The 13,890-nt window shown below is 53.7% G+C and overlaps 1 protein-coding gene across 1 annotated transcript in view; it reads right to left on the bottom strand.

Annotated features, from left to right (window-relative positions):
* Nucleotides 1-9,229: 9,229 nt before the first annotated feature.
* PASD1 (PAS domain containing repressor 1) overlaps nt 9,230-13,890 on the bottom strand; it is a 31,249-nt gene continuing 26,588 nt past the window's right edge. Inside the window, 5 exon segments of the mRNA XM_067303961.1 lie at nt 9,230-9,400; nt 10,884-11,091; nt 11,576-11,609; nt 11,612-11,667; nt 12,919-13,127. Coding sequence (XP_067160062.1) covers nt 9,230-9,400; nt 10,884-11,091; nt 11,576-11,609; nt 11,612-11,667; nt 12,919-13,127 — 678 coding nt within the window.

Genomic DNA, 13,890 nt, shown 5'->3' with positions numbered 1-13,890 from the left:
GTGTTGTGTGTTGTTTTTAAGTGAGCTCCAGTCACAAAAAGCATGCAGACTGTAGGTATGTTTGTTGAGCTTTGCTAAATAGCTGCGTGATTTCAGCTATCATGTGCAGGTGAGGTCCCGAAGAAAGGTATCTGTAGGACTCCCCTTGAAATGTGGGTCTGGGGATGCCTGAGGGGGAAAGATCGACAAGCCCTATCGCCCGGCGTACCTCTGAAGCTTTCAGGATGGCTGCGAGAACATTTACCCACAGTCCACATGCCAAAGTCCAAGGGAAGCTGTAGGGCCCAAAGGATGTACGGCCTTGAAAGGCAAAGGCGAGCTCTCAGAGACTCGTGGTGAATACATGGCTCGGCATGGGCTTGGAAACCGTCAGGAAAGGCCTTATGGGGGGCGGGGGGGTACAGTTTCCCAGGAGGGTCCTCGTGAAGAAATCGCCTGCTGCCAGGAATCGCGCCCGTGCTGGAGACCATGATGGCAGCTGCTCTGTCCCTATGCAGTCACCGGGGACTGGAACCAAGCGACCAAGGGAGGTCGTCCCCATTCCTTGGCGGGTGTGGGAGTTCATGTGCTGGGGCCCATTTTGTCTGCCTCAGTTGTGTGGCACTCATGTCCCAGGGCTGCGACCAGGCTTTCCCGTCCCTTGCAGCATCCTGCTTTCTCCTCCTCCTGCCTCCCGGCTGCCAGGGGGTCTGGCTGGCTCTCCAGCCCACGGCTCTGTGCTGAGCCGCCTCGGATTTCCTCTCCCAAAGAGCTCGAGGAAGGGACGAGCTGACCGCTGCATGCAAACGCTGGGTGAGAGGAGCTGGCAGGTGCGAAGGGGCAGCCCCTGTCCTGAGGGCTGTTGGGGCAAGGCAGCTGGGGGCATTGCAGGCAGGAAGAGGAGCTGCTAGCCAGGGCCGGCAGCCTGAGTTTCCTCCAGGCAAGATACCTCCCCAGGGCCGGCAGGACTTTTCCATCTCACCAAGGGGCCAGGCAGCAGAAATGTCTCTGCCAGACCGCCACACCTGGGCTGCGGACAGCCTCCCCGCTCGGCCCGCGCGCAGGCTGCGATGAGCTGCGCAGCTCTGAAGGGTCTCGCGACTTCCTCCTCAGCCCGGGCAGGGGCACAGGCGCAGCCTGCGGCCCATGGGGCTCCCTTTGGGCACCTCCCAGGACAGGGCAGGATGTCCCACCTGTCGCACATGCTCACCCATCACCTCTCCTTGCCCGCTGCCCCAGGAGCCTCTTCTCACACGCACAGGAACCCCCAAGCATGCACACAGAGCCCCCACAAGCCTCCTGCACACACACACACACACACACACTCACACACACGTGCACGCACGCACGCAGAGACACATAGGCGGACCCACGTGCGCTTGGCACCCTCTCCACTGCCAGTGGCCCGGGAGCTGCAACGCTGCTGTGGTGTTTCACCGCCTCCTCTCCTCTCCTCTCCTCTCCTCTCCTCTCCTCTCCTCTCCTCTCCTCTCCTCTCCTCTCCTCTCCTCGGCCAGCGCAGGTGGAGGAGCTCCTAGGGGAGGGGGCTGAGGTGGCCACGGGGAGCCAGAGCTGCTGCGCAGCACGCACGCCGGGCAGGGAACCCACCCCTGTGTCTGGTTGCCAGCTTTGTCGAGGCCGCTCTGTTTCGGCTGTGGCGGAGCCGCGAGCGCGTCGGGGCTTGGGGAGGGCAGGTGCGCTGCTCAAATGCACGAGCTCCCCCACTGCCTGCAGCTGGCCCACGCTGGCGCTGGGCTGTGGCCGTGGCACTGCTCGCAGCCCCTTTCCCCAGGCTGAGCAGCCCCTGCAAACCCTGCCGACGGTCCCGCGCACGGCGCTGCCGAGCTGCGGAGCAAAGGCCGTGCAGAGACTTGCGTCTCCTGCCGGGCAGCAGAGGGAGGACGCTGCCGAGCGGCCTCCAGAAATGCCAGGCTGGGCAATGGCCGTGGGGGGCCTTGTGCCTTTGCAAGCCCTGGCGTAGGCCCCACGGAGGCTGCAGGGGGCTGAGCTGCCAGGCAAGGAACCACCGTCTTATACCCAGGGTGGCTGCGGGCTCCCCCTGCCAGCCCGCGAGCCTCGCTGGGCTGAGGCCTTTGCTCAGCGGCTCTGCGACAGCTTCAGGTCTCCGCTGGTCAGGGCGGCCACGTGCCCCTTCTGCCCTCTCCAGGCGGAGCAGGCCAAGGGAACCCGTGTGATGGGCAGTAGCGCAGGAGCCGTGAGAAGGCTGGGCTCAGCCGCGGGACATGGCGCCTGCAAGGTGCCCGGCATGAGAAGAGAAGGAGCCCAGCAGGACACCAGAGGCTCGCAGGCCACCAACAACTCACAAGTGGTCTGCTGAAGGGATGCAGACCTGGCAGCTGGGCAAAACAGGCGCTTGGGGTAGCTGGGCTACCAAAGAACACGTCTCGACCGTGTAAAGCACACCTTCTAGAGTAAATTGGGTTGTAAGGGGAGTTGCAGAGCGGTGAAGAAAGAGCAAGGCATTAACGCATGCTTGCAAAGGTCTAAAAATAGCGCCAAGTGGACCCCAGCCTCTGGAGGAGGCAACCATCAGCATCAATGTGGGACTGCTCCCACCAGAGGAAGAAACCCCGTCACCAGCATTGCTCTGCCTCTGGAGAAGAGCGGAGGACGCTGACAACTCCCGCAATCGCCCTCCTTTCTTCATGTGGACGACTGGCACCGTGGCCCTGAGCACCCGAGGGGCAGTGGCAGCGAGCTGGTGCCGGAAAAAAACAGGGTCGCTGCCAGGGAGTGCGTGCGGGGAGTCATTTGTGAGTGTGTTGCTAATGAGATGTGTGTCTCCGGGTGGGAAAGGGCCTGCCCTCCGGGAGCAGCAGCCCCATGCAAACGTCCGCCACTGCCTTTGCTGTCTCGCATGCCAGGCCCCCGGGCTGCAGCGGGGCCAGAGCTGGGCCATGGGCACGACTACCTGGCCCCGGTGGGGCTGCTGCCGGGCTGCTGCCTGCCCAGGAGCCCGAGGCCAGGAGCACTCGGGGACACGATGGGGCCATCCCGCTGCCCAGCTCTGCGCCAAGGGGTTTGCTGCGGCTGTGCTGGCTGATGCCAGTGTCCACCAGCTGGCAGCCCCCGACAAGCCCCAGCTGCTTGCTGCCTCCACCGCCGGGGCCTGGCAAGCCGCACGGGGGTCTCCGCAGCCCTTACCACTGACCCCTGGGTGCCACGCTGCTGGGCTGGCTCCATCACCAGCTGAAAGCAGCTTTGGGAGAGCATTTGATTAGCCCATGAGAATGGCCAGCAGAGCTGTGGTTTTCCGTTGTGCTTGCAATCCAGACAGTTCTGCTCAAAGGGACTGTCACTGTTCCCTGAGCCCCGCTGGATGGTGGCAGCACTGACTGCCAGCAGGAGCTGGCTGCTGACTCCCTTTGTCCGGGACGTCCTGTTCAGTGGTGTCTCTGAGGAGTCGTTCCCATCGGCTTGAACACACGACGTGAGGGAATAACTAATAATAATGAAAATACAAGCCCTTTCCACCATGGAGAGGACACTGTTTGTGATTCAATCAATCAATCAATCAATCAGAAGCATTTCCTGGGCCTTGTGGATGATCTCTGCCGTGTGCTTCAGCAAAAGCACTCTGTTCCAATCCGTTCCGAAGACAAGCCACTTGCTCATCGCTCTAATGGCTGCATAAGAATGTACAAAATTTTTTAGAGGAGTTTGCTATGTGTTGATTCAATTAAAAGTTTCTCATCCAGTTGTACTATACAAAATTCTTGTATGTGATTGCAATTGTTATCTGGATTAAAATGAAATACTCCAATTTGTTTCCAGAAAAATCAGATATTTTGTCTTTTTTTGCTAGTTTTGTCACTTTACCAAAAAGACAACACATTTGTATTGGCAGGTTGGCTTTCAAATAATACAGTATGTATTGTATGCAGTTGAAATACTTTAAGACGAATGGGGTGTTAAATAAAAATTTGTTTCACTTTTTTAAGAAAAAAAATTCAAATTTGAGGCACTGTTCTTTCTTATGATGGGATTTTTCAAAAACCCTTTCAAAAGCATTGCTCATGTTTTAGTCAGTCCTTTCCAAAGCAAGGTCCAAGTCATTTAAAAACATTCTAGGACTTCAATCTCTCCAAACATGGAGAGGAAGTGAAATAGAAGAGGAGACCCAGATTTGGATGCCTGGGACTAACTTAGCCTTGCATACAACCTGACTCCAGGAAAAATAGCATAACTCAACCTGGTTTTTGTAACCAAGTTAAAACATTTATCGTGCGCAGACATATCTGCATTACCTCTGATGCCTTGTTCTTCCTAATTTGTGCGTCCCCCCCTATTGTTTCTGGTGCTGGTCATGGAAATCCCAGTCTCGATTGTGAGCCCCCCCATCCTGTCGCCTGTTTCTTCCTACACATTTATATGAGATGACTGCTGCTTTTGTACCTCCTGGAGAGCCAGGAGCAGCTTCCGATCCCCAGACTGACTCACACGGCCTAGCAAAAAAACAGCACAGAGCATGTTAGAGGTCTTATAAGTGTGCTTTTATTTTTTATTTATTTTATTTTATTTTATTGGAAAATACTATATACAATCTGTTTAAAGCTTGTCAAAATGCACAGGCTCCCATCCAATGGAGCTGTACGGGAACATAGATTCAAGACAATAAAATCTTAACTGTTCATCTTCATAAGACACTTCCTTTTTCCCATTACAAAATACTTTTAAGAATAGTAACATTTATAAATGTATCTATATTTGACTTCATATAAAATAAATCAAGATTCATAGACAATTCTAAGGTATTTCTTGTTTTGTTTTGTTTTTTACATAGATTATGTTACAATATGTACAGTAAGTTTTCACTGTGTTTGTCAAACCAGCCTGATTATACCCACCAGGCTTTAGCTTATATGTACAAATATGCTAAAAGTGCAAGACTTTATTAATTAAAGCTGCCTGTGTTTTCAGAGGTCTGGAATTGTGTGGCCTGTACATATGTGTGGATATATATATATATATATATATATATATACACACACACATATCTATATTAAAAACACACGTATATGTATGTATAGAGAATATAGGTGTTTGTGTACTAGAAAGCCTCAGGACATCAATGACTAATAGCTCTACGCTGACACTGGAGCCAAATCCCTGACTCGGGAGGCAGCGGCCACACTGCTCCCATCTGCTTGTGACCAACGGGACAAACTTGTGTTTTCTTGTAAAAGCACCTGGTTCACCCAGGGTGAACCAAACCCTCCAGCAACTCCCAATTCCAAATAGCTCCCAGAAACACAGGTCAGAGCTAACACCGAGGTAAACAAATACAAATCAACCTGAATAAAGAGCTTGCTTTATTTTGGAGAGAGAGTGAGCGAGAGAGAGAGCTTAAGGCAAAAATCCCATGGCCCTGATTCAGTCTTCCCCCAGCCCAGAGACGGACTGAGCAGGCCCTGAAAAAGGGCTGCGGGATTTTTCCCTCCAGAGCACGTCCGGACAGCGTGGGCTGCTGGTGCGTGGCGGCGCTGGCCAGGCTGCGCAGCCGCCCCGTGCCCGGGAGCAGTGCTGCTGCTGGCCAGGGGAGACAGTGGGAATACACTGGGGGGGGGGGGCACATTTTATAAAGTGCATGGTTTATAATCTCTCGTTTTTAGCAAGGCCAATCTAACATGTAAACATCCCTACAAACCTCCTATGCCCCTTGCAGAGCAGCCGTGTGCCGGCTCAGCTGGGCCGCCCCAGCCGTGGCCGGCGCTGTGCAGCCCCATGCTGCCGTCAGAGGGGCCATGTGCGTGGCACAGCCCGTGCGGGGCACCCGCCGCCTGCAGGACTGGCGCAAGCACCCCCCTGCCAAAGGAAAACCCCAAACCCCTTTGCAGACAGGCTTTGAAAGCTATAGCAATGCTCCTCTGCCTTGGCTACCTCCCTGCCTGGCCCTGTTTAAAAAAACAGCCCAGCCCTCCCCAAAGCAGCCCCTTCCCCACCGCAGCCTCTGGCATACGTTTGCTTGACACCTGCCATGGTCTGGGCTCATTTACAGCAATGTGATGCTGCAAAATGGCCACTGCATTGCACTGGCATGATACAGGTTAAGCAGGCAGGAGCCGTGCAAACGCACAGCACCCCCCCCCCCCCCCAGCGGCTGCCCTCATCAGCACGGGGGCACAGACATGGCATACCCGAATTTGCTTTCCTTTGGGCGTGTGCAGGTGCGTGCGTGTGTGTGCGTGTGTGCGTGTGCGTCTTTTCCTGCCCACTAACATTATGTGCCAAGTTTAGAAAACAGCCAAAAATAACATCCCCCCCCCGCCAAACATCAGAACCGTCTTCGTAACTTGGGAATGAGGACCTTCTTTACAAAAAAAAATCCAGCAACCAACCTATATGTGTGTGTGTGTATATATATATATATATATATGTATATATATGTATATATATGTGTGTGTGTGTGTATGTATGTATATATATATATATATATATAGGGTGTGTGTGTGTGTGTGTGTGTGTGTGTGTGTACACACACACACACACACACACTCACACACAAAAAAGATGCAAACTCTCTCTATATGAAATATATATATAAAAACACTATATATATTTAAAAATATATAAAAAACTATATATTTATATTCCTAGATGTTACTGCAAAGGCTGAGGCAAGTGCTGGTCGCAGGCAGCGCAGGCGTGGGGCCGGCGCAGCGCTGGCTGCGGGCGCTTGCTGCGGCCCCGGCGCCCCCAGCCCACACGATGCTCCTGAGCACAAGCTGCCTGGCAGGAAAGGCCACTGCGCTTCCCCAGGGCCTGGGCTAGAGCCGGGCTCTAAGGACTAAGGGTGCAAACGGTTAGCATTTCAGCTCCAGTCGCTGTTTGAAGGTGGTGCGCCACGTCCTGCCGCAGGCTGGGCCCCGGCCCTGACACCGCCGCAGCCACTGCCGTTGTTTGCAGTGGTTTGCGCTGTGGGAGCCTGCCCCAGCCGCACGCGCCCGCTCGGCGACACCAGCACGGCCTCCCGGCCTCGGGGCTGCTGGGCACCCCCTCACCCCACCCCACGCGGCCCGAAATGCGGCTCGCCTGCGCCTGCTGCGGTGCCCCGGCATGCGGCGCCCAGCCAGAGCAGCCGGGGGGGGGGGGGGGGCTTGGGGCCGCCCCCTCCCCTCCACTCGATCTGCAACCAAAAGCCGTCCCGCCGGCATCACTGGGAGGTGTGTGCCAACACGGGAAGGGCTCCTGCAGAAAGCTGGGGGTCTCACCACCCTCGTCTGCCCCCCCACCCATGTCCCATTAACGTCCAGCCCCCAACCCGAGCAGCCAGGCGTGCACAGCGCGCAGCTGGTCCTCCTGCCGGGATGGGCCGCAGGGCACATATTGTCGCCCTGTCCCCTCCCTGCCCCAAGACAACCATGCAGGCGAGACGCCAGCCGGCCCCAGCCCCGACCCTGCAGCGTTGGGGTGCAGCCCCCAACCCCGTTCGCGCCCCGCCGCGGGGAAATAGCGCCTCAGCCTCATCCCTGCCTTGCTCGAGCTAGCTACAGCTACAAACACCGCAGTGCAGCTCTAGCGCTAGCCGCACACTGCTCTGGCTCTACCTTTCTTTTGTTTTCTTTTATTTTTGCATGCTGCCGTTCCCCCCTCGCCCCCTGCGTGAAAGGCAGGGCTGCGCGGCATGGCTAGTGCCCAAGGCTGCGCGGGCAGCGGGCGTCAGCGCTGGGCTGTTGTGGTGGAGCAGGGAGCCAAAAAAGAAGCTTGCACGGGGCGAAAAGCAAACAAATGCAAAAAGAAAGAGAAAAATACATAAAAAGCTTTGCTTAGACTAGACAGAGGTTAAAAACTAACCCATCCCTCAACTTTGCTCTGACTGTCAGCTGGAACCTTGCTTCTAGATGAATTTGTTCCTCACTAACCCTTATCTTGGAAAGCTCATAGTAATGGCATAAACCAGCTTCTACATTTGGGCTTGACCAATGCCCAAAGTTAGCACTCGGTTACCAACCTCACCTCAAAAATGTACATTTTCTTTTTTCCTTTGGAAAGATACAAACAGTAGGGACATGTTACTATACACCCACTGAGGAATAAACTTTTTTTTTTTCAATTCATAAATATAAACATATATAGCTAAAAAGTGACAATTTACAAAAATACAATTTATTGCTGACCCTATGGGCTTGTAGCATCACTTGCGTCATGGTGAGTATGAGTTTTAGGTTTGTCAAATTGAAACACGACCTAGCAAAACCACAAAGAAGTTTGCTGTCATATTTTTTTTTGTTTTTTAGGTGTAAAGAAACATGTGCAGCAACCCCCACTTGAAACAAAATAGCAACAAAGTAAGAGCAAGGAATCTTTGTCTGTAACCTGAAAAAAAAAAAGGCTACAGGGAGTAAAAACATATAAATTTATCTGCACTTGTTAACCAAAAAGTGAAGCGTGACAAATATCTTACTAGTTGTGCCATGAACTGGTATAACAAGAGTAAGAAATTCAGGCAAAAGTGGTGTTATGTGAGTTAGCAGCATTATCCAATCTTCTGGAAAACAAAAAATTGTGGGCTTGAGGTATAGAAAAAAGGAAAAAAATCCACGATGGAGCTACTACACCAACACGAGCTACGTACACATTAATCGCATGGCATCCTGCTGCCCGGGGTCGTGCGCGCCCCTCCCAAACGCCGGCCGTAAATTCACAGCGACTCTCAGCGCCGAGGTCCTGCACGGGAAACATTTTTCTCCGTCGCAAAGCGAGCGCCCGGGAGCCCTGACAAACGCCCTCCCTGCAGCCGGCCGCGCGCGTGGGGGCACGCAGGGCTTGGGAGCCCAGAGCGGCGCCCAGGCGCCCGCGGCGCTTCCCTCCCTAGGCAGCTCCCGCTCACCCACCTCGCAACCGCGTCTGGAGACGGCCCCGGCGGGCGGTGGGCCACCCACCAGTCACCGCTCGCCTCCGTAGCCTTTTAGCACTTCCACTTACGCTGCCCTCCCTCCAGGACAGACACAGACGGGAGCTGGAGCTACTCACGGCCGAAGCCTCCCGCGCGCCGTGGTCCCGCCGTCCGAGGAGTCCCGGCTCGGCTCGGCGGCCGCTGCAATGCCAAGGGCTGGCCGCATGGAAATGCTGATGGACACGGCCCCCCCGAGCCCTCCTGCGGGACCTTCCCTCTGGCCACCCCTTCCCGCGGGTCCTCTCCTCCTTGGGCGGCACCGTCCCTGTCCTGGCCCCTGTCCGGGTGCCCAGCTGCTGCGGCCGATGTCCTGCCACCATCCCGTCCCGGCGCTCACGGCAGCTGCATCTCCGGCAGGTCGGGCAGGCTGCAGGGCTGGCCCTGCGTGTGGCGGCTCGGCTGCTGCGGGTGCACAAAGTAGCCCATGGGACTCTGCTGCGGGGCGTGAGATGGCTGGAAAACGCGCTGGTTTGGTGCCCCTGGCACCGACTCGGGCCCTTGCATCTGCAGGGGGGCAGGAGACACGGGTCAGACAGTCCCCTCTTGCTGTGGAGGCCAATGCTGAGGATCTCAGCAAGGAACATGAGCCACATCCCCAAGGCCATCGCTACCCGTCAAGGTTATAGGTTGCAGGCATGCAGTTGGGTCACTGGTGTTATCAGCGTGACAAATGGTGCCTGGAGAGCACAAAGGTGAAGCAAGACCCACCCATGCTGACAGATCTCTGTGGAACCCAGCAGAAGACTCCAGCAGGGACGGAGAGCTAAAAAATGGTTCTTGGAAGTGCAGCAAAATCTGCCGGCCATGCAAACCTCCATTGTCCGCGGGAAGGATCTTCGGGCAACAGCTCAAGAGGCTGCAGAGCAGCTTTGTCCCTGTACCACCCGAGGCCCTGTACCACCCCAAAGAGTTAGACCTGCTGGTTCCTCCCTCAACAAAGGCCACTGAAGCACCAAAGCCTGACTTTCTGTTGCACTGAAGTTATCTATTATCTCCTCCCCAACACCATCACTCTGCTGTGCATAGTGTTAGCCCATGGGACCTCCAGGCCATCTGTGAGCACGTGTACCTGCAGCGCTGAGCGTTCTTGTCCCATGTGCAACTCTGGATAAGCCACTCGGTTTTGCCTCCCGAGCAATGGAAGCAAATACACCCAGCTCCTGCTCGGGCTGCCTACACTCCCCAGCACTGCTGAGCCCTGTGTGCACGCTCAGAGGTCACACTTGGCAGAGGGCCATCACACCAGCTGCCCTCGTGCCACATGCTAGGGGCCGACTGAGGAGTCCATCAGCTTTCCGGGTCCCATTCTGCATCGGCCGACAGCAGTGAGTCAGTGCTTGCTCAGCGCAGTCCTGCAGCAGAACCGCTTTCAGCTTCATCTACCCGTCTTGCTTTGTTTTTTAATATCTTTGCCAAAAGGACCATAGACTTACCTCTGCCAGCCCAGCAAGTCCTGGAGAGTATACTACTAAATAATAATTTCTAATAAACAATCCCTCTCCTTGGCAGCGTTATTGATTCGGCATGCACCGATGAAGCTGTGCTTTGCAAAATCAAACCCAGATTTTTGGGTTTGAACTCCAGAAATTTTTGTTGTGAAACAATGATTTAAAAGAAAGAAAAGACAGCAGTTGATGCAAGAGCCTTGCTGTGCTGAGAGGTAACAGCAGGAGGCATATTTTCAAAAGAGCCCTAATCCCTTACCATGTTTAACTCTTACAAACAGATTCCCAGGGGAGCTCCTCTCGATGAGGAGTTGTAGTTGAAAACCTGGGCATTTCTTTTGGACACTAAGTGGTAGCTGAGTTCTTTGGAAAATATGGCCTTGGACCTGGGTACTGAGCAAGCCTGAAAAATGCTGAGGCCTTGGGTATGTTTAGACACAATGGGAAGAGCAGGCACGTGAGATTTGATTAAGGTCAGGTAAGCTCCATTTCTCAAAAAACCAGCCTTGTGCATACTTATAAACCTGTTCCCAGTCCATTACCTGAAGGTAGAGACGATGTTGCTGAACCTGTTGCTGTGGCCACTGGTGGAGATGAACTGGGGTGCTTGTCTGGTGGGAAGGGAAACTGGTGTGTGGGATCATCAGCGATGGAGAGAAAACAGGCGACGGGGCTGGAGGTCGGACTGTGCTACAGGTAATCGGCTGCATCTGTATTGGAGGAGGCAAGAGCTGCTGCTCTGGGACGAATCTGCCAAGAGAAGGAAAATAAAGCATAAGAACACAAATCCAAAACCACCCCGGGAACAGACACTGGAGAAAGCAGGCGCTCAGAGAACTAGACTGGAAAAAAATTTGTTAAACCACACAGAGTCTGCCAAAAAACGGGCTCCAGATTTCCCCCTCTCCATTATGCATTCCAGACTGGACCTGGAGAAAATGAAGGGTTTTAAGGTTGTACGTCTCCTCTGTGACTTCGCCGAACACTTTAGGCTTTACAAAAGCTAGAAAACAGTTTAAAATATTTTTAAGGAATTTTAGTTACCATAAAGTTCATTCTAATTAAAAAAAAAAATGCTCTAGTCACTTTTTCCTCCTAACCAGCTTGGCTTTTTTTCTTTCTAAGTCTAGAACTGTTTGTGTTTGTGTGACTGTGCACAAGTTTTTCAAAGCAATTTTCATAGCCATAAAGTGCCCTGCTAAAATAATGTATGAAAGCAAGCATCAGCAAAGGCTTCCTTCCTTGCTGCCTGCTAGCACTGCTCGGGGTGGATGGATCCTGCCAGTAGCAGCAGGCATGCTGGCGTGGACAGACTGATCCAGCAACCTGTGGTGCAGTAAAAACAGAGGCCAGACAGGGAAGGCAGATGTTCAAATTCTTGATTGCCAGTTTCTAGAAACAAATCCCTGAAAAAACTCCATGCAAGCACGCAAACCATCACTACCACCCTGAAAAAAGCTAATGAAGTAGAACTTTTTTTTAATCACCTTGCCTGATGCACCCACAGAGGTGAGCTGAAACTTGCTAAATCTTTCCTGTAAGAAATAATCAGCTGATGTTATTAACAGCACAGATTGTTTTGCTTTATTACAAACAAAAGGCTCCTCTTATAGATACCTGCATAGGCTTTGGAGAGAAGGACACATTAAGCTCCCAGGCATCCAAAGAGGCGTCCCCAGCATCTCAGACTGGGCCCTGGACACCGGAGACGTTTGTGCGCTCTTCTAGGTATGGCTACAATTCACCTACTGCTATGACTGCAACTTCTGCAGCCTCAGACGCCGGCGGAGACAGCTAGCGCTGCTGTGACGGCACGGGAACGCTGTGCCAAGCAGCCCACGCTGAGCTCTGTGCGCCCGCGGCACCACTTTGCCTGGTGCTCAGTCCCTCGGCGCTGGCACGGGCGCCGCCAGCATCCGCAGCGTGGACGTGCAGAGCCCGGGCAGACAGGGGACCGGGCGCGCAACCAGGCGCTAAATGCCATTACAGCTGGCACTGGGATATAAATAACCTGAAGGCTTTTATAGATGGAGAGACCGCTAGGCGACTATTTTGTTTTTTTTTTTAAAGGATATTTTGAAATGGCCGGATCCTGTCAGACAGCGTGGTAGAACATGTCTGCAGCTACCTCCCTGAAAGGCAGCTGAATAATTTGTGGGTAGTTTCCAGATTTGTATAAAGAAGTGGTTTTGCCACAGCATTCTCTCAGCCAGAGAAAAGGTGCCCTGGAGCTTCAGAGCAGGCCAGGCGCAGGTCTGGGCAGCGCTGCCCGGGCTGGTTTGCCTGTCCAGCCCCTCTGACAGCAGCCGATGACCACAGGTGATGAAGCTACGTGGACAACCGCTGGGAAGACGGAGAGGAGGGGGGGCCAGGCCCCGGAGCGTACGGCACGTGGCCTGCACGCACACCGCGCTCACCGACCGGCCCCGTCTCTGCGGCGGGACCGTCCTCGCGCCCCTGCCGCGGCACCCAGAGGCCGCCGGTCACCCCTGCGGGCGCCTGCCCCCCTCGCGGCCCGGGTGTTGCCATCTTCCTATCAGCGACGTCAGGATGGCCGGGCCAGGGCTGGACGCGTACCTCAGACTCCTGTCCTGGCTGTAGTCAGCCTGCTGCTGCCTGTCACTGACTTCGGTCGGCATCTGTGCAGACGCGGTAACGGGATGTGCTTGCGAAAACACCATGGGGTTGTTGTAGAGGGGCATTGAAATGCTCGTCTGTCCCGGCAGACACGTTTGCTGGCCTTGGCTTCCTCTCATTAGGTGCTGCTGCTGCTGCTGCTGCTGCACCTGAATGCAGACACAGGCACACACATCATTTTTTTTAAAGCTCCCTACTAGAAGGCTAAAATAACTCCTTTAAATATGCAGTTGGCAAAAGGACAATTAATAGGAGAATGCCCTCCCTGAACAAAGCGACAACGACGGTGCATCTGCGGAGGACAAACAACCCGTTTGCACTATCGCCCGCGCAGGGCAGGCACCGGGATCCCCAGCTGCGGAAGCAGACGGTCTCTTGCTAAATCAGAGCAGAAGGGCAAGGACAGCTGAGGAGCGAGGGAGAGGGGAACAGCTTAAGAAGGGAGAAGAGCTGCAAATCCAACCCCCCAAGAAAAGCTTCTAATGCTTCCTTAAAAGCAGTAGTTTTCAGTCTTTTTCAATTTTGGACACCTAAATTTTTTCCCAAGGAGATGTGGCCATCTATGTATTGGACTTAGGTCTAGTGAAGATAAACTTGTTTTTCAAAGCTAACTCCTAGGCATTCCCAGACAGAAAAAAAACCCACTCTTTTAAAATTATGCCTAGTTCTCTAAGTTATTAGGTTGTAACTCTCACTGATTACGAAAGATGCAGTCTGGTGTAACTGACAACGGAAATGAGTCAGAAGGCCAAACCGTTCTCCTACACAATTCTACCGAAGTTAGGAGAAATGCTTTCAATGGTCTGCAGTGATTTAACGCTTTTAGGCTACTGAGCGTTTGGTTTTTTTTACAATGGAATGACATCACTTGCAATTTCCTCTTGAAATTCCTCTTGACATTTCTTAATGCCA

The sequence above is a fragment of the Apteryx mantelli genome, chromosome 13, assembly GCF_036417845.1.
Source record: "Apteryx mantelli isolate bAptMan1 chromosome 13, bAptMan1.hap1, whole genome shotgun sequence".
NCBI lineage: Eukaryota > Metazoa > Chordata > Aves > Apterygiformes > Apterygidae > Apteryx > Apteryx mantelli.
Note: the sequence above shows the minus strand (reverse complement) of the source record. Positions and strands in the feature narration are given on the sequence as shown.